Source organism: Trachurus trachurus (genome assembly GCF_905171665.1).
Source record: "Trachurus trachurus genome assembly, chromosome: 15".
NCBI classification, from domain to species: domain Eukaryota; kingdom Metazoa; phylum Chordata; class Actinopteri; order Carangiformes; family Carangidae; genus Trachurus; species Trachurus trachurus.
The window spans coordinates 7,420,039-7,441,035 of NC_139906.1; the positions used below are offsets into that span (position 1 = coordinate 7,420,039).

Genomic DNA, 20,997 nt, shown 5'->3' on the forward strand with positions numbered 1-20,997 from the left:
AAAGTGTTTAACACGTGTGTCGCCTGTAGGTGGCAGTAAAGGATAGGATTATAAAAACAGGCACTAAAGAAGTGTTGGGTTAAAGTGTTCCCAGTGTCATAGGTAAACCTCAAGGATGCCATCAGGTTTTATAGCACACACTAAATCCAAATAACATAACATAACACAACACAACATGACAAAACTAAAAATATATAATAATATAATAGTTATGCTTTTGCAAACATTCTCAAAAATCACTTGTTTCTTTAATTTTGCACATGCATTTGAACATGGAAGGTCAATAAAACAAAATATAAATAAGAAAATATAATATAATCCTTTTTTTTTTTTTTTTTTTTTTTTTTATCTTTCTCAACCTCTTCCAACTGGAAGGCAAGAGCAATAGATCACTAACGACCAATCAGCAGATCATTTTTAACTTAAAACTATTGAAAAACACCAGTTGGACATTTAGGCTATAAACATGCTGAAAACAGACAAAATAAAGGTTGAAGTATTAACGAGATATGGTTGTAATAGCACAGTAATCAAACTGCCAATCATCTCAGCTTTTCAAGGGATAGAAAATTTGCTAAATAGCCAAAGTACAGTAGGAACTTTTAACAGAACTTTTCATTATGTACATTTCTTGGAGCTCTCACAGTGCAGCACAGCAGATGAAACCACAATTATATGTTTTCTTGGAAAGTCAGAAGATGACACTGACAGTGTCTGTCTTGTCTCCATTTGCCTATTTTGTCTTCTTTTTTCTATTTGTCCTTGTTTCTATCTGGAGCAACTGTTTATAATTATGTTATTATTCATGCTGTTGTTCTGCTGATGTCACTGTCACTGTTCACCCTGCAACGACACACATAGGCCAAAAACTTGTCTACAGCTCCTTTCCTACTGAAAACATACAGAAACAAGTCTGCAAGAGGACTGAGCTTTATCAAAAGGACAGAGACAAACCAGAATGTAGCATCATACCTTTGTTCTCCTGCAAGGAACCAAATGGTGATGGGCAGGAACAACAGTGTGTAAATAAGTAGCACCAAAACCAAAATGGCCACAATTCGTCGTTTTTCATCAGGAGGGACACTGATGGCTGCAGACAGAGCTTTAATGTTCCCAAACAGGGAGAACATGAACAGAGGGAAGGGAAGGAGGTGGAAAACACCAAGGATAAACAGTGTGACCTCCTGCTCAACCCATGAAATGAGTGAGACCAGAAAGACAAGAGTACCACAGCGGCCAGGTGATGAACAAATTTTGAGCAGGCTACAATGCAGTTTGTAGGAACGTCTTTCAAGCATTAAGGGGAAAACTTCTGTTCCCATACCGGGAGTCGAACCCGGGCCGCCTGGGTGAAAACCAGGAATCCTAACCGCTAGACCATATGGGACATGTTTGTCTACAGTCACATGTAGGCAACCATCCATCAATACAGTGACACCAGACTCTCAACCTCTGCATCAATAGCCTACAGATAAAACAGGTTTAGTTAGGAATCGTTTACAATGACCAGGCAGTGAGGGCTGTGACGACGCCATCTGGTGGTCGTATTAGAGGATAGCAGCGCGTCCCAGCACCAGTAGCCTCAGTAGTGGAGACAGGGAAGAGAAATAATGTAGCATCTACAACATAATGTTAGAGATATTCATGTAATTATTACTATGACAAATATCTATCACTTGATTTTGTAAAATTACAGACCATTACAGAGTTTAATCCCTCCTCCGTCCTTGTAAAACTTGCTCTGTAAGTGACTCAGAGACAGATTCATCTCCTGGGTAGAGATGGAGGTTAAAAAGGTCCTATGATCCATCCAAGTATCATCCTGGATACCAGAGCTCCTCTCTCCTCTGTGCTGTATAAAAGCCGGAGCAGGGCAGTCGGCCTCAGCACACCTGCTGCAGACACCAGAGAGGTAGGTCCGGCTCAGACACACCAACAACCTGGTCATTTGTTTGTTTATCTTAGTTTTATTTAGTCATTTCTGTTTTTCATGTGAATTTTGTGGGTATTAGCTCAGCTGCAGGTGTGGTTTGTGGTCTCTGGGTTGTGTTTACAGCAAACAGTGAGACTGCAGTTGTCCATGTTAGTAAGTCACTATCAGCTATTGCAGCCTTTAGCCCAAACACTCCATCAGAGACTCATCATGGTTTTCTGTGTGACTAAAGCTGGAAACTTGATTTCAAATCGATAAGGTCTTATCAATATGGTTGGGCAGACATGACCACAACTTCTGTTACAACTAAATGACAGGAAGCCAGGAGAATGTTAAAATAACCAATGTGACGTTGTCTTTTGGTCATTGTTGTTGCAAAGACACCACATTGTGCATTACTGATCTTGGTCGACCGCACGGGAGCGTGCCTATGTTCCCACAGCCCTATGTTCCCTCAGCCCTATGTTCCCACTGGTCTCTCTCTACCTATCTGGACTCTATCTATCTGGCCTGTGTAGCCTCTACCTGGTCTTTTTTACTAAACTTAACCAACACCTTTCTTCATTGCCTAAACCCAACCAATGGTGGGACCAAAGGGCTGTGGGAACATAGGGCCTAATTTTCAGTGACAACAAAAGTTAGAAATGTGGGAACAAAAGGCTGAGGGAACATAGGGCTGTGGGAACATATGACCCCAACCGCACTTCCTCTCTTGCAGGATGATGACTATACAGGTCAGCAGAGTGATTCTTCCTCTGATGTTGCTGGGAGCCCCATCCTCCCTTTGGCCCCTGGCTCCTGCAGGTAAATAAGACAAGACAATCAGACGAAAGTTCATATTCATCCTCATCCTCTGAATCTAATTCAGCTGCTTGTGATTTCACACAAAGATCAAGTGATATTTAACCTTTAGTGTCGATAAAACAGGAAAACTACATAAACATTATGCTAAATTGTCATTGACATGGGATACTGCCTATGGGATCCCCATAGAGTTTCAGTGTGTGACATATTTCAACCAAACTGCCAGCTGATCAACCAGACGGTGTCTCTGGAGAAGGAAGGCCGCCCCAAGTGTCACGACGTGGAAACGACAATCTGCAGTGGTCACTGCATCACCAACGTATTCTGGGTATTGGAGTGAAAAGGAAAGGATGGACAGCCAAAGAAAAAATAACAGCAAAACAAAACATAAATGGCTACACATTCTGATAAAGCAATATTTATTGGATATATAATAATATTGAGTTTCAGTTCATTACAATTACACATTATTACAAGTCTTGTTTTTAATTTAGATAAAATGAAAACAGAAATATCAGAGTATCATGAAAAGATGGTAAATTGATAAATGAAATTTTTTTTTAAAGAAAAAGCTATATAAAAAAAGCAGATTATTAATAATTATTCTGTAAATAACAAGCACTGGCAGGTTGAAAATATGTGTTTTCATATGACCTTTTATGAGTTCAACTTCTTTCATTAAACTGGTTTAATATGTTTTGTTAATTCAACCCAATGTGAACAATCAATCAATTAATGGATTAATAGTGAAAAACAATAGCTCTGTGCATATTTAATTTTATCCTGGAAACAATGACGTGTACATGCAGTACCTTCTCTGTGGCTTTATACTGACATTAAGCTTCACTGTTTTAAGAGGAAGTGCTGATATCACGGTTAAATCATCAAGTGGAGTGACACGTCATCTTTAGGGGCCTGTCATATGGTTTCATTTTAAAAGTCTCAATAATTTCCTTTTTTTTTTAGCAGGAATAACACATTTGTAGGGACTATTCCAAATGTGAAGTGTGATCCTCATCATTTTAGTTTTTCTCCAGGACCCTGTCATCACTGTTCAGTAACGTGTACCAGCATGTGTGCACGTACCAGGACGTCTATTACAGAGCGTTTTAACTTCCCGACTGTCCTCCAGTCCTGACGTGAACCCCATCGTCACCTACCCCGTGGCCTTGAGCCTGCAACCGGACTTCTGCATGAATAACATACCTTCCTACTACTAGTCAACACAAGACAGCACGATCAACCATATAGAACCGTCCTGACTTTGAGCATTAACTACCTACAGTAAATAAAGATCATCACAACTACCAGGGCAATATGTTTCTGTTTGTTCTGTGGCTGAATGTGAACCATGTGCCAAAAACAAAAAAAAATGTTTAAGTCTCTCTGGGAAAATGCAGTGTTGGTATCTGTAGCCTACATGTCTTGACTCTGTCTGTGGTTTTTGATCTGAACATGATAAAACATGGTCTAGAGCAGAAGTTAAAACAGTTTCACGCTGATAAAAGCTGCAAAAAAACTCAGTCAGCTGAACTTCTTTCCCCTGAATTTTCCCTTGCTCAATCACAAGCCCTGTCGATTATCTGCAGTAGATTCAATTCAATTCAATTCAATTCAATTCAATTCAATTCAATTCAATTCAATTCAATTCAATTCAATTCAAATTTACTTTATTGGCATGAATGTTACGAGAACTATTTTGCCAAAGCATCAAGAATCAATGAAACAAAACAAATACAACTCATACAATCAAATATATACAAACAAAAACTAAAAAGTATATATACATTTATATACCCTATGCGTATGTGTGCTGATGCTCTCTTATACATTGGGTTATTCACAGATTGGGTGACATTAGGCAGTTGCAACTTGTTATATATAATGAAAAATATATACATACAGTAGTTCATATTAAATAATGATACTGTAATAATAATAATAATAATAAATCTGGTCAATAAATCTTTAAATGTATGTATGTTCTGAGAAATACGTTTTTTTTTTAGAGAGAAACAGGAAGAGACAGGGTTTATCAACATAACGCAATACAGATGTTATCCGTGAGAACATGATTTGGATATTTTGGGGGTTAAACTTTAGAACAGTGGCTAGAAAAATAGACACATGGAAAGTAAATTGGATTTTAACTTGCAGAAACTCTGCAGCAGTTGCACAGTGCCAATCAATGAGGATTTTTATTCTTCATAATTTTTTCTTTCCTGTTCGAGCTCAATGACATCTCTGTCACTGTTCATCCTGCAACAACACACAAAGGTCAAAAACTTGTCTACAACTACTTTCCTACTGAAAACAATCAGAAACAAGTCATTAAGAGGACTGAACAAGATTAAAGTGACATTCACCTTACCGAAAGTATCATTATTCCTTGCTTCTTTTGCAAGTATCCAAATTATGGCAGGCTGGGAAAACAGTGTGTAAATAAGTAGCACCAAAACCAGAATGGCCACAATTCAACGTTTTTCATCAGGAGCGACACTGATGGCTGCAGACAGAGCTTTAATGGTCCCAAACAGGAAGAATGTCAACAGGGGGAAGGGAAGGAGAAAGAAGACACCAAGGATGATTTCAATGGCCTCAGGATGAATTACAAAACTGATGGGTAGAACAAATAGAAGAGGAAGAACCCAGGCCACGACACAGATCATAACAGAGGTCTTGATGTTTCTTCTGAAGCGGTACCACAGCGGCCAGGCGACGACCAAATACCTGTAATACACAGACACACACATCGTCTTTGTGGAGCATCTGAATTATGATGAAATAAAATGTACTGACAGAAAAAGGTTAAACACACACACTAGACTGAGAGCTACCTTTCCAAGGCGATGCACACCATGAAGCAAACGCTGGTCATCAGACTATAAATGTAAATGTAAATTAAGGTTTTCATGATGATGTCATTCCCAGATTTTGCCACATCAACGATCATGGTGCAGAGTTGAATGAGGTCAGAAATGAGAAGGTTGATGATGTAGATCGGAGCCACGTGATCCTTTCTGACCTGCAGGAAAACATTGAGAAGAGTAAACACAGTGGTTGGAAACATGTTGTGAGCTGATGACATGTTTTTATCTTGTTCTGCTGAAAACTGCACTCATGAATTTGTCATTAACACTTCCTCAGTCATGAACTGAGTTCTCACCTGAGAGTAAAGTCCATAGATGGCCACTAGTATCAGTGGGAGGCCGATACTGATGATGATGTACAACACCACGTCCCTGATGAAGAAATCTTCTGTAATGTTGCTGATGATGTCAGTGATTTTGCATTCGGACTCGATGTTTCTGTTATTGTAGCTTTTGTCCACTGAGGTGTTGTTAATGTAGAAATCTCCCATCTTCCTATAAAATCTGTTGTTAAGGAGAATAGCATATTTTTTTGTTTTTAATAATGAGATTTTTTTTTCAGAATTTACATATAACAATTATGCATGTAAGCATATAAAAAACTGAATAAAAACCCAAAATTAAATGTAAGAGAGAAAGTAACAACATATCAACAGATGAAGATGAAGTTTCCCTTTTATAATAGGCTATGATTGACATCAATATTTAATAACCTTACCTTTGAAAGCTTGTGGAAAACAACCTGCATATTTCTCTTGACGGTCTTCTCGTCTGTGTCACTTTGGTCTTGTCTAATGCAACAATTTGCTTTATATATGATGAAGGTGGTTTCATCATCTAATTTCTGCTTCTTCTTTCTCTGCCTCTCAAGAAATAAACAGAGGTGGTTTTTCTCTTTATATTGCTGTGTTCATTGTCGGTGAAAATTTTGTTTATGTATTACCACAACTTTTTTTTTTTTTTTTGGTGGTTTCTTGAACACAACCTGCCGGGTAGGCAGCACCAAACATTTTGGAAAGCATTAGCATGATGAAAACCTTCTCCATGGTGACACACACACACCATAAAGAAAAAGCTGGTCATCAGTCCATACGTGTAAATCAAATTGCTATTGAATGAGGTTAGAAATGAGAGGGTTGATGATGTAGATCGGAGCCATGTGATCATTTCTGACCTGCAGGAAAACATTAAGAGTAAACACAATGGTTGGAAGCATGTTGTGAGCTGCATGTTTCTATCTTGTTGTGCTGAAAACTGCACTCTCAAAACTAGTGTCAAAGGAAGATTTTAGCAGTGTTGTCTCTTCTCACGTGAAATTGAGCAGTGCTGCATGATAAGTCATGAGGGAGGTCCTTAATGATGTTATCTCTGCCTCATCTAATCTTCACCACTGAGGAAGACGGATGTATATTTCTAGTGAATTCATTGCTGGGAGTCACATTCGTATTGTAAGCAATAAACTTCCTATGGACTTTAGGTGCTTTGCTTCTTTGTGTCTGTGTCCCCCTTTGTTGATTTTATTGTAGTTAGAATAAAACATCTTTTTAATGGTGACTTGATGACAAAATACAAATGAGATTTATCTAAGAGAAATGTTTTCAGAGAGGAGTTGTGAGTGAGGAGGTTTGGTGCTCAAAATTTCAATGAATAAAGGTAAACAAGCTGAATGTTATTGAGTTTATTAAAACAATGTTAAAAGAACTTACAACAAATATACAGCTGGAAACTCTTCATAACTGTGTAAAAGTTAAACAATAAAAAAATGACAAAATACAGATGTAAAAATGAAAGATGTGCTTATAATGGCAGAGTCAGTGATCGTGCTGCAGATTATCTCTACATCCATAAAAGAGATGGTAATATAATAATGACGAGCCTTTAATTGACAAAAAGAGAGAAAAAACCTTTGTGTTACAGTGAATATATTGTGAGACATGATGTTGTAAATCATCTCAGAGGACAACAGTATCTGATATGTCTCTATACCTTTCTTCTTCCATTTTTCTTTTTCTCCTTCATTCTCTGCCTATAAGTTAATATCACTCATGCTGATATCACTGTTACTATTCATCCTGCAATGACACACACAGGCCAAAAACTTGTCTACAACCCCTTTCCGACTGAAAAAATACAGAAACAAGTCTGCAAGAGGACTGAGCTTTAGCAAAAGGTCAGAGACAAACCAGAAGGTATTACTAATCTCTTCTGCAAGATACCTAATGATGCTGGGCAGGAACAACATTGCATAAATAAGTAGCACTAAAACCAAAATGGCCACAATTCGTCGTTTTTCATCAGGAGGGACACTGGTGGCTGCAGACAGAGCTTTAATGGTCCCAAACAGGGAGAAGATGAACAGAGGGAGTGGGAGTAGGAAAATAAGTGCATAGGTGATTTGCCTGATATAATAGTTGGTCGCAAAATAGTAAACAAGGCCACAGACTAAAAGAAGTGTCCAGACCACGACACAGACCACAACAGAGGTCTTGATGTTTCTTCTGAAGCGGTACCACAGCGGCCAGGCGATGACCAAATACCTGTAATACACAGACACACAGATCGTCTTTGTGGAGCATCTGAATTATGATGAAATAAAATGATCAGACAGAGAAAAGTTACACACATAGCTACCTTTCCAGGGAAACACACACCATGAAGCAAACACTGGCCATCAGACCATACATGTATGTAAAACTAAGGATTTCTCTGATGATGAAATTCTCAGGTTTTGCCACAAAAACGATCATGGAGCAGAGTTGAATGAGGTCAGAAATGAGGAGGTTGATGATGTAGATCGGAGCCACGTGATCCTTTCTGACCTGCAGGAAAACATTGAGAAGAGTATGATCTGAGCTGATGAGATGGTTTTCTCTTGTTCTGCTTAAAACTGCACTCATATGAATTTGTCATGAAACACATGAACTGAGTTCTCACCAGAGAGTAAAGTCCATAGATGGCCACTAGGGTCAGTGGCAGGCCGATACTGATGATGATGCATGTCACCACTTTCCAGGTGAGGGCTTTCACGGTAATGTCGGTTTCATAGTCGGACTCAATGTTGATGTTATTGTAGCTTTTGTCCACCGAGGAGTTGGTAATGTAGGAATCTTCCATATAAAATCTGCTGTTAGAGAGAAGAGCATGTATTTTAATGTAGACTTCACATTGTTCCGTGATGGTACTAAAGCTGTGAGGTGAATCTGGTCCTGTTAAGTGAAACTGTGAGGTTTGAAGTTTGTGCTGGTGTGTTGAATATCACCGTTGTCTTCTCAGAAGAAAAGCACGAGAAAGGAAAAAAGACACTTACTGTGCATCACTGTCCACCTACAGTCAGTGGTCATCAATAACTTCATAGTTTTGATGAATGAGGTTATAAATAGATTGAGAGAAATAATGTGAAACAAACTTTACCTTTGAAAGCTGGTGGAAAACAACCTGGATATTCCTCTTGACAGTTTTCTTGTCTGTGTCAGTCTGGTCTTGTCTAATGCAACGATTTGTAACTTGTGTCATGAAGGAGATTTGTCATCAGATATACTCCTTATCTCTGCCCCACAGGAAGTAAACTGAGATGTTTTTTCCCTTATTGCTGAGGTAAAAAAAATTGCATTGAAAATATGAATTACCACAGCATGTTTTTGATGGTTCCCTGAACACAACCTGCAAATTAGCAACTCCAAGCATTTTGGAGAACATTAAAGTGATATAAACTTTGCTTTTCCAACTGCGTAATAGTGTATGACATAAATTAACTTTTAATAGACTTAATCTTTACCACTAATGAAGAAGACAGATGTAGTTGTCTAGGGAATTAATTGCTAAGAGTGACATTCTTGTTATAAACTATAAATGTAGAACGTGCAAAAGTTGAGATATCAATAAATATACTGGACACAATACCTCATTTCACTAAGAATATACAGTCTATGAGCACTGCAGCAAGAGCTCCCCCTGCTGGTCTTTGCAGACATGATCAATCAATCACAAGCACCATCCCTGAGAACAGACTCAGCAAGTAGATCAATTCTTTTGGCAGGATGGTCATTTTTAAACTTTATAATGTTTTCAGCTCCATTTGAATGATTTTAACATCTTTCATGGAAATTAAACATTTTAACCTTCTTCACAGGACTTAACCCCTTAATAGTAATGGTCAATGGACGTGCACTTACAATAGGATATAGGTTTTCTGTCTCATAAAAACGTATTTTCCCCACTGTAAGTGACTATACAGCAACAGACCAGTCCCTTGTTATCTGTCAAAAACTTCACAGCTCTGATTTAAAAGGTTATAAATAAAGTGAGGGAAGTAATGTAACATAAACTTTACCTTTGAAAGCTGCTGGATCACAAGTTCCTTTTAGCAGAGTCTGTTGTTTCTCCTCTAAATCCTCACAGTCATTAATGTGTAATTCAGCAATGTAGCATGAAACGTTATGAGGGAGGTTCTTTATGATGTGACCTCTGCTACTGTGGAAAACAGATAGTTATCTATACAAATAGTTATGAAAACTCTGCAGGTTCATGACTTCTCTGCTGACATTAATTTGTTTGTGTCGGTTCACAACTGTGTGACCAGGAAAACCATTTGCTATAGAAGTTGTAGCAGACTGGTGACATTTAACAAAGGTAAACAAGCAGTAGCCTACGTCAAAATAAATATATAACAACAACTGCATCTCTGTCTTTTTATTTGTCTCCCTCCTTCTTTCTCTGTCCACATGGAGCGACTACACAGTAAGTTATAAGACTATAAGACCTATAGGTTGACATCATTCATGCTGATATCTCTGTCACTGTTACTGCCATGGGAAGAGAGCATGATAAAAGGGAGGTACTGAAAGGGATAGTTCACCCAAAATTCAAATTGCACTCATTATCTACTCACCCTCATGTCGACTAAGGGCTGGGAGAAGTTTCAGAGTCCTCCGTGGCTTCTCTGAGTTACAGGGGGTCTCGGCGTAGCAGTGCATGTCCATATAACGGTTGCAAATGGATACTGTGGTGTAACTGTACATTTAGAACTATGTCAGTTCATAGTGATGACGTCACCGGTGCACCGTAGCCTAGGGAACAGGTAGCCAGGGATACGGGCAGTTGTGTACGGGGAGTTACAGACGTTAGGTAAATAAACATTCACGCTATACTTACAGCTGGACTCACGTAGTTATTTAATAACACGACATGGTGTCAGAAGTCCTGTAGTTGGCGTGGAGAGAAGAAGCCCGACGAAAGAAAAAAAAAAGAGGATCGTTTGGTTTTACACCTGCAACGGAAAGAAAGTGAAGGACAGGATGAGCCACGGAGGAGACGCTAACGGTAGCAGCCGGGAGCTAACGGCAGCAGCAACGGCAGCTTCAACGGCAGCACAGAGAGTCGCCGGGGGGCCGTGCGCTACGTTTAATATCCAGCCACCTGAGTCCTTCGACTTTTCAAAGCCGCAAGAGTGGGACAAATGGATCCGGAGGTTTGAAAGATTTCGCCTGGCAAGCAATCTGAACGTAAGCTCCGACGAGAATCAAGTCAACACACTGATATACTGCATGGGGGACGAGGCGGATGACATCCTACGTGGGCTTACTCTACCGGCTGTTGAAAGAGACACTTACAAGGGGGTACGTGATGGATTTCAAAGTTTCTTCGTGGTCAAGAAAAATGTAATCTACGAACGTGCTAAATTCAACATGCGCAAACAGAGAGAAGGAGAGCCAGTGGATTCGTTCGTCACTGCATTATATGCGCTAGCAGAACACTGCAACTATGGGGTGCTACATGACGAGCTAATCAGAGACAGACTCGTCGTTGGACTGTTGGACAAGGGGCTGTCTGAACGCATGCAGCTGGACGCAGAACTCACCTTGGACAAAGCTGTCAGGATGACGCGTCAAAGCGAGGAGGTGAAAAAGCAGTAAGCTTCTCTGCGAGGTGACACCAGAGCACAGGCAAGTGATGCTAAATCTGTGGATAGAGTCAGAGTGCACAGCAAGAATGCTAAAAACAAACCTCAGCATGCTAATAAGCCACACAATGCCCAGTACAGCAAAGGAAAATCATCTTCACAGTCGCAGTGTCAAAAATGTGGCAGTTCTTCATCACACCCACCAAGAGATTGTCCTGCAAAAGAAGTTAAATGTCATGCATGTGGCAGAAAGGGACATTACAGTCGTGTGTGCAGGGCACCAAAATCTGTGCATGAGGTTGAAGAAGAGGAAGAGGATGCTATCTTCCTTGGCAGCATCACAACAGATGGTGATCCCTGGATGGTCAACATCGACATCCATGACAGCAAAGTGACATTCAAAATCGACACAGGTGCCGACGTCACAGTCCTGCCACACACTGTATTCCTGGAGATATATAAGAACAATCCACCAATGCTCCGAAAATCAACAAAGCCACTCCTGGGACCTGGGAGGAGTCCACTTGATGTTGTCGGCGTCGCCAGGCTGCTGTTGAGGAGAGGTGAGAAAGCAGAGATGGAGGATTTATATGTTGTTCGCCATCTGCACACTGCCTTGCTGGGAAGATCCGTGAGCTGTAGGCTGGGGCTGGTTACACGCCTAGACAGTGTCACAATGGAGACATTAAAGCAAACTTACCCAAAACTGTGCAGCGGACTTGGAGAATTGCGCCAGCCATATGCCATAAAGCTGAAACCAGGGGCTCAACCGTTCTCACTCAAAACACCAAGGAGGATCCCATTGCCACTGATGGACAAAGTCAAGCAGGAACTGTCCCGCATGGAAGACCTCGGGGTGATATGCAGAGTCGAGGAGCCGACAGACTGGTGTGCTGGCATTGTGGTGGTGCCCAAGAAGACAGGTGCTGTGCGTATATGTGTTGATCTCACCAAACTGAACGAGTCAGTGCGTCGAGAGAAGTTTATCCTGCCATCAGTGGAGGAAACACTTGGAATGCTGGCTGGAGCCAGAATTTTTAGTAAGCTGGATGCAAATATGGGGTTCTGGCAAATTCCCCTGACAGAAAATTCAGCGAAACTGACAACTTTCATCACACCCTTTGGGCGCTTTTACTTCAAGCGGCTTCCCTTCGGCATAGCATCAGCTCCTGAACACTTTCAGAACAGAATGGTGACAGAGGTCACAGAAGGACTTGAGGGCGTGGTGTGCCACATAGATGATGTGCTGGTCTGGGGTCGTACACAAGAGGAGCATGACGCTCGCCTGCATGCTGTGCTGGAGAAGATCCAAAAGGCAGGCATCACCCTAAACAGCGACAAATGTGACCTGTCAAAGTCAGAGGTGAGCTTCCTAGGTCATGTGGTCTCTGCCAGTGGCATCAGCCCAGACCCAGGCAAGACAGAGGCTGTGAAGAGGATGCAGGAGCCGACGACAGTGAGTGAAGTAAGATCTTTTCTCGGGATGGTAAACCAGCTGGGCAAGTTTATCCCACAGCTGGCTGAGAGAGACAAACCTCTGCGTGATCTCCTGTCGAAAAAGAACTGCTGGATGTGGGGCGTTGAGCAGGCCAAAGCTTTTCAAGATCTGAAGGATGCACTGACGTCACCACCTGTGCTAGCCATGTATGACCCCAACAGAGAATGCAAGGTCTCAGCGGACGCGTCGTCATACGGGCTAGGAGGAGTGCTACTCCAAAAATGGGATGAGGAGTGGAGGCCAATAGCCTACATGTCGCGGTCTCTCACACCAACTGAGCAGAGATACGCACAAGTGGAAAAGGAGGCATTGGGACTGACCTGGGCCTGTGAGAGGTTCCGCAACTTCCTGATTGGGAAACACTTCCAGCTGGAGACGGATCACAAGCCTCTCTTGAGTCTCCTGGGGTCTCAAGCACTGGATGCTCTACCTCCTCGGATCCAACGCTTCAGAATGCGTCTGATGCGCTACTCCTACTCCATTTCTCATATGGCAGGGAAATGTCTGTGGACAGCAGATACACTGTCACGAGCGCCAGTCAAGAGAGGAGAAACACCGGCTGACAAAGAGCTGTTTGAAGACACTAACATCTATGTTGACATGGTAATGGAAAACCTACCTGCGAACACTGCCTACCTGGAAGAGCTGAGAGAGCAGCTGCAGAGGGACAGTGTGTGTGCACGTGTGATGCAGCTGTGTGCAGAAGGATGGCCAGCCCATGGCACCAACGAACCTGCACTCAAGCTGTACTGGAGTGAACGTGCTCTTCTCACAGTCCAGGATGGTCTCCTACTTAAAGGACAAAGACTTGTAATACCCTCAACAATGAGAAATGACGTCCTCGTCAAGCTGCACGAAGGTCATCAGGGCGTGGTCAAGTGTAGAGAGAGGGCGCAACAGTCAGTATGGTGGCCAGGGCTGAGCCAGCAGCTGAACGAGTTGGTTCTTAACTGCAGAGCATGTTGCCAGGAGAGGCAGAACCACAGGGAGCCGCTGATGCCAACACCGTACCCAGGCCGACCATGGCAGAAATGTGGAGCAGATTTGTTCATGCTAGGGAGCAAGACCTACCTGCTAGTGGTGGACTACGCGTCAAGATATGTGGAGATCGCCCTGCTAACCCCCACAAGGTCTAATGATGTAATCCACCACCTGAAGTCAATTTTTGCACGTCACGGGATCTGTGAGACCCTAGTCACTGATAACGGGCCACAGTTCTCAGGAGCAGCCTTTGCAGAGTTTGCAGAGTCCTATGGGTTTCATCATTTGACCAGCAGCCCAAAATACCCCCAGGGAAATGCTGAAGCTGAACGTGCAGTACAGACAGTAAAAGGGCTCCTGAAGAAGTCAGATGACCCCTACCTTGCTCTGCTTTCATACAGGGCAACCCCACTTCAAAATGGATACAGTCCAGCTCAACTTCTCATGGGGAGGAGACTTCGTACCACTGTGCCTATTCTTCCTGCTTTGTTAGATCCTGCTCTTCCTGATGGAGACACTGTACTGCTGAAGGAAAAGGAGAGGAAGATGAAAGATGCACAACGCTACAATCTGCGACACCGTGCACGGAACCTCAACAGACTCACTGCTGGGCAGAACGTGTGGGTCACAGACCAAAGAGCAGCTGGAGCTGTCATCGGAAGCCACACCACACCCCGCTCATATCTGGTGGAGGGACCTCACGGGATCATCAGGCGAAACCGTCGTCATCTCATCACCATGCAGCCCTCCCCGGAGCAGAGCAGCAGTGATGCAGCTGAGCACCTGAGCAGCGGAGGTGTTCCAGACCGACCTTCAAGAGAACAACCTGCAGCAGCACCATTGCAGCAGAACGTTCCAGAAGCACCATCTACTCCTACTCTCAGAACCAGGTCTGGGAGAGCTGTGGTAAGACCGACCCGGTTCGGCTTTTAATTTTTCTCATCACAGACTTTAACAAGACTGAGAGATATTTAAAAAAAAAAAAAGAAAAAAAAATGTGTTTGATTTGAATGTAAATGTCAGTTTAGAGTGAGGACAGACAGAATTTTTATTGTATTGGTAATTTATTGTTACAAGCTAAGGTTAATGGCTGTGTGTCTGTTGTGAGTGTGAATGACTCAGATAGGAGCAGACCTTCCAGCCACAGGGGCAGAATAACCCCCTAAGGTCCTGCTGAATCAATGGCGGTCTACCCATTGATTCTAGAAAGGGGAGATGTGGTGTAACTGTACATTTAGAACTATGTCAGTTCATAGTGATGACGTCACCGGTGCACCGTAGCCTAGGGAACAGGTAGCCAGGGATACGGGCAGTTGTGTACGGGGAGTTACAGACGTTAGGTAAATAAACATTCACGCTATACTTACAGCTGGACTCACGTAGTTATTTAATAACACGACAGATACCACTTTTCTTCGTAACAAAAAGACACACCAAAAAACATCCAAATACCTCCATGCTCGTATGTAATGTCTGTCTTGTATTGAAGCCCCGAAATGCGAAATTGTTCCGAAAAAAATCGAATAAGTTTATATTTCAAGCTTGTTTGTAGCGGAAGCTCCTCTTCCTGGTTCATCCCATTTGGACGGACCAGGAAGAGGAGGGTGAACTATCCCTTTAATGATGTGATCTCTGCCTCATCTAATCTTCACCACTGAGGAAGACAGATGTGGTTTTCTAGTGAATTCATTGCTGGGAGTCACATTCATGTTATAAACTAGAAACTTAATGTGTCTTCCTGTGTTGTTTGTATTGTAGTTAGAATAAAGTTAATTTTTAATGGTGCCAGAATATGAGTGAGACTGATCAAATTTAAAATTGATAAAAGAAAGCCTTACCAAAAAGTTGTATGTTTTTTAGTTTATTAAAAAAAATTATGTTGAAAGAACTTATAACATAAACTACAGCTGTAGTTGGAAACGCTTTATACAGTATGTAAAAGTTAAACAAGCAGAAATCAGACAAAGATGAGAATGAGAGATGTGGTTATACAGTAATGACACAGAGTGATCACGTTGCAGATTATCTCAGCTATTAAAGTGATGACTTGATAATATAATAGTAATTAGCATCAACTTTTAATTGACAAAAAAGAAAACAAAACTTTGTGTTACAGTAAATGCATATAGTGAGACGTGATGTCAGAGGACAGCAGTATCTGATTTGTTCCTCGATTTTTCCTTTTCTCCTTCTTTTACTGGAGTGACTGCTTATGAGTTAATGTCATTCATGCTGATATCTCTGTCACTGTTCATCCTGCAACGACACACAAAGGCCAAAAACTTGTCTACAGCTCCTTTCCTGCTGAAAACATAGAGAAACAAGTCTGCAAGAGGACTGAACCTTAGAAAAAGGTCAGAGGCAATTATCATTTTGCCTTGCTTCTTCTACAAGGAACATAATGCTGATGGGCAGGAACAACAGTGTGTAAATAAGTAACACCAAAACCAAAATGGCCACAATTCGCTGTTTTTCATCAGCAGGGACACTGATGGCTGCAGACAGAGCTTTAATGGTCCCAAACAGGGAGAAGATGAACAGAGGGAGGGGAAGGAGGAAAATAAATGCATAGATGAATCGCTTGAAAAAATTCGTCTGAAGCGGTACCACAGCGGCCAGGCGACGACCAGATACCTGTAATACACAGACACACACATCGTCTTTGTGGAGCATCTGAATTATGATGAAATAACAGAGAAAAGTTACACACACAAAGAATAGACTGATGGCTACCTTTCCAGGGAAACACACATCATGAATCCAACACTGGCCATCAGACTATAACCGTAAATGAAAAAGAACATTTCATCGACGATGAAATTCTGAGGTCTTGCCACATCAACGATCATGGAGCAGAGTTGAATGATGTCAGAAATGAGAAGGTTGATGATGTAGATCGGAGCCACGTGACCATTTCTGACCTGCAGGAAAACATTGAGAAGAGTAAGTGTTTGGAAAGATGTTGTGAGCTGATGACATGTTTTTATCTTGTTCTGCTGAAAACTGCACTCATCAATTTGTCATGAAACTCTTCCTCAGTCATGAACTGAGTTCTCACCAGAGAGTAAAGTTGATAGATGGCCACTAGGGTCAGTGGCAGGCCGATACTGATGATGATGCATGTTACCACATCTTCTGTAATGATGCTGGTGTTGGTGATGTTTCTTCCATTGTCGTACTCCGTACTCAGATTGCTGTTATTGTAGCTTTTGTCCATTGAGGTGTTGTTAATGTAGAAATCTTCCATCTTCCTATAAAATTTGTCGTTATAGAGAAGAGCATGTATTTTTAATGTAGACCTCACATCATTCAGTGATAATACTAAAGCTGTGAGGTGAATGAATCTGGTCCTCGGGTCTATTGAGTCCAGGCCCGCAGCCATTTTGGTGCCCAAGGCGAGATTACTCCCAGGCGCCCCCCCCCCCAACAATGATCAATAATGATTATAATGATAACGTACATGTAGCAGTGTATCTGTATGCCCCCTCTGACCCCGAGATACACAACTTGCACAACAATCAGTAAAATTTCATTGAGTAAATCCTGGGTGAAGACATGAAAAAAATGAGTCTCTCTACAGTCATGAGAATAACCTGTTGTGATGCTTGAAATGGGTATAAGTCTTAGCTTCACAAAAGCAGTGGAATATACTGTCTGAATAAAGGCTAATAGATACTGTAAGTGTGGAAAACAAGTTAAAATGAAATTTTGTTAAATTGCTTTGTGAGCATAAATGTTATCTGTCATTCTATTTTCACCAAATGTCTCAAATGTAAAATAAAAGAAGCTAAATATTGACTTAACATTACATTTCAAACTTCATGAGATGTGTGTAGCCCTAAATGAGAAATTAGCTTTTTTTCTCCAAACAAAATATCAACTAAACAGACAAAAAACACAAAATGTACAATATTTAACCTATATAATGTACCCTCCATGTGTTGTCACTGTGGTGCTGTTTGAGAGGTTAAAAAAATGGTTTGAGAGCTCAGTGGTCTGTATACAGAGCTGGAGCTGTGGCCCTGCTGTCTAAGCAGGCTGAAGTCTCAACTCTCTCTTCTTCTTTTCAATATCTTCCTCATCAAATGAGTCAAAACTTTCAGCCTCTGAAGCACCGTCATCCTCCTCACTGCTTCTCTCTCTCTCCTTTCGATTCTGCGGGTTCGAAGCGCTTCACAGCTGTTCTGTGATTGACAGGTCGTCAAGGGCGGCGTAAAATGACTGAAATATAAACAAAAACATATCGAGACGGTCACGCCAACGAGCTGGCATTTGCGCCGACTTTGAGGATTAATGCAACCAAGTATCCACACATCTAATTAAAAATGTGGCGTTTCTAACAAGAAAACGGCTTGAAAGCATTCCCACTGCAGACAGGTACCTCTGCTGTGTGTGACTGCGGGGAGAGCGGAGGGCATGTACCAATGGGCATGTGGGGGAGAGAGGGGGGGCGACTTAAGTAATGTTGTAACATATTATATTATTACTTTTTAATAGGTATTGCTTTGCATTTAAATTAACGTGGGATTATTTTTTTGTATTAAGAAATAATAGTACCAAGTCAACTAGTTATAAAAAATAGTGAAAGTTACACTTTTTTTTCTTTTCCATTTGTGGCGCTGGCGCCCCTTGGATGGACGGCGCCCTTAGCATTTGCCTATACGGCCTATGCCACGGGCCGGCCCTGATGAGTCAAACTGTGAGGTCATTCCTCAAACCTACAACGAGACCTGTGACTTTTCAAGTCATGGCTTCCAAATCTATGGAGCTCTCTGTCTGTGATCCATCCTGTGATGGCTTCAGGAAACATTTATATTCAGTCAGGCTTTTGGCCAGTCTGACTCAATATCTCCCCTTTAATTTTATTGTTCTTTATTCACATCACTGCTTTATTTTGTTTTTAGGATTTGAATTTGTTTTTCATCTGTCAGAGCTGCTACATAAATACATGTTTTTTTGTTTGTTTGTTTGTTTTTTACTACAACTTCTGTACAGTCTTCAATGTGAGACAAGAGCAGTTTTTAATACCCACTTCAAATTATTCAATGTTAAATGCCGTTCACACAAATATAATACATAATATAATACAGGATACAGCTAAGAGTGATGGAGCATTTTACACCAAACTCAGTTCACTCACAAGAGAGAGAGAGAAAAAAACACATAACTGTACAGCGGGGAAATTTGGTATTTGATCCCCTTCAGATTTTTGCCCTTATCTCACCTAATCAAATGTAAATTAATTTATAACCTTTCTATGATGGTATTGTTTATGGAACTTTTTTGTTGATATTCTGTCTCTCTGTTAAAATAAACTAACCATAAAACTATAGACTCTCCAGGGGATCAAATATTTATTTTCACAACTGTAACTGTGCAGCTACAGTCCAGTCCCATTGTTATGAATAACTTCACAGCTCAGAAAGATATGTAACAGAAACTTTACCTTTGAAGCTGCTGGATCACAACCTGGATGAGTTTCTTTTAGCAGAGTGTGTTGTTTCTCCTCTAAATCCTCACAGTCTAATAATGTGTAATTCAGCAATGTAGCATCATTAGTTATGAGGGAGGTTCTTCATGATGTGACCTCTGCTGATGAGGAAATCAGATGGTTATCTATACAAACAGTTATGAAAACGATGCAGCTACATGACTTCTCTGAACGCTGACATTAATTCGTTTGTGTTAGTTCACTACTGTGTGACCAGGAAATAAGTTGTAAGCAGGATGTTGACATTTAATAAAGGTAAACAAGCAGTTTATTGAGAAACAATGTAGAAAAAAAAACATGTATACAAAAAAAAGTAACCTAACCTGCTTAAAGAGGAAGAGGTGTTTTTTTTTACACCTGGACCTTATTTAGATAGAGAGAGATAGAGAATACTTTATTCATCCCTAGCAGGGAAATTCAAGTTAGTCCAGTAGCTCACACAATGACACAAAAAGATGAACACAAAAAACATTTTAACAAATGTTATATAAAACGATTGCAGCAGGAACAGCTTGATGTAGCAGGACTACCAGATGGAGCAGGACCGCCAGAAGCAGGACCGCCAGGTGGAGCAGGACCGCCAGATGGAGCAGGACTGCCGGAAGCAGGACCGCCAGGTGGAGCAGGACCGCCAGGTGGAGCAGGACCACCAGATGGAGCAGGACCACCAGATGGAGCAGGATTGCCAGAAGCAGGACCGCCAGGTGGAGCAGGACCGCCAGGTGGAGCAGGACCGCCAGGTGGAGCAGGACCGCCAGATGGAGCAGGACCGCCGGAAGCAGGACCGCCGGAAGCAGGACCGCCAGGTGGAGCAGGACCGCCAGATGGAGCAGGACCGCCGGAAGCAGGACCACCAGGTGGAGCAGGACCGCCAGGTGGAGCAGGACCGCCGGAAGCAGGACCGCCGGAAGCAAGACCGCCAGATGGAGCAGGACCGCCGGAAGCAGGACCGCCGGGTGGAGCAGGACCGCCAGGTGGAGCAGGACTGCCAGGTGGAGCAGGACCGCCGGAAGCAGGACCGCCAGGTGGAGCAGGACCGCCGGAAGCAGGACCGCCAGGTGGAGCAGGACCGCCAGGTGGAGCAGGACCGCCGGAAGCAGGACCGCCAGGTGGAGCAGGACCGCCGGAAGCAGGACCGCCGGAAGCAGGACCGCCAGGTGGAGCAGGACCCCCAGGTGGAGCAGGACCCCCAGGTGGAACAGGACCGCTAGGTGGAACAGGACAGCCAGACGGAGCAGGACCGCCAGGTGGAGCAGGATCACCAGATGGAGCAGGACCACCAGATGGAGCAGGACCGCCAGATGGAGCAGGACCGCCAGGTGGAGCAGGACCGCCGGAAGCAGGACCGCCGGAAGCAGGACCGCCGGAAGCAGGACCGCCAGGTGGAGCAGGACCGCCAGGTGGAGCAGGACCGCCAGATGGAGCAGGACCGCCGGAAGCAGGACCGCCAGGTGGAGCAGGACCGCCGGAAGCAGGGCCGCCAGGTGGAGCAGGACCGCCGGAAGCAGGACCGCCAGGTGG

At 42.5% G+C, this 20,997-nt stretch overlaps 2 protein-coding genes across 2 annotated transcripts; one reads left to right on the top strand and one right to left on the bottom strand.

Annotated features, from left to right (window-relative positions):
- Nucleotides 1-2,897: 2,897 nt before the first annotated feature.
- On the top strand, nt 2,898-3,957 carry LOC310997692 (gonadotropin subunit beta-2-like; the record flags this gene model as incomplete). Its single annotated transcript, XM_083987484.1, is given in 3 exon segments — nt 2,898-3,065; nt 3,851-3,865; nt 3,868-3,957. Coding segments are annotated over 3 exon segments (273 nt in total).
- Nucleotides 3,958-7,633: 3,676 nt separating this feature from the next.
- LOC310997695 (mas-related G-protein coupled receptor member B4-like) lies at nt 7,634-8,721 on the bottom strand (the record flags this gene model as incomplete). The annotated part of the gene is made up of 3 exons (XM_083987487.1): nt 7,634-8,144; nt 8,239-8,426; nt 8,542-8,721. 3 exons carry the CDS (start codon nt 8,719-8,721, stop codon nt 7,634-7,636), a joined length of 879 nt encoding a protein of 292 aa, XP_083843613.1.
- Between the last annotated feature and the right edge of the window lie 12,276 nt (nt 8,722-20,997).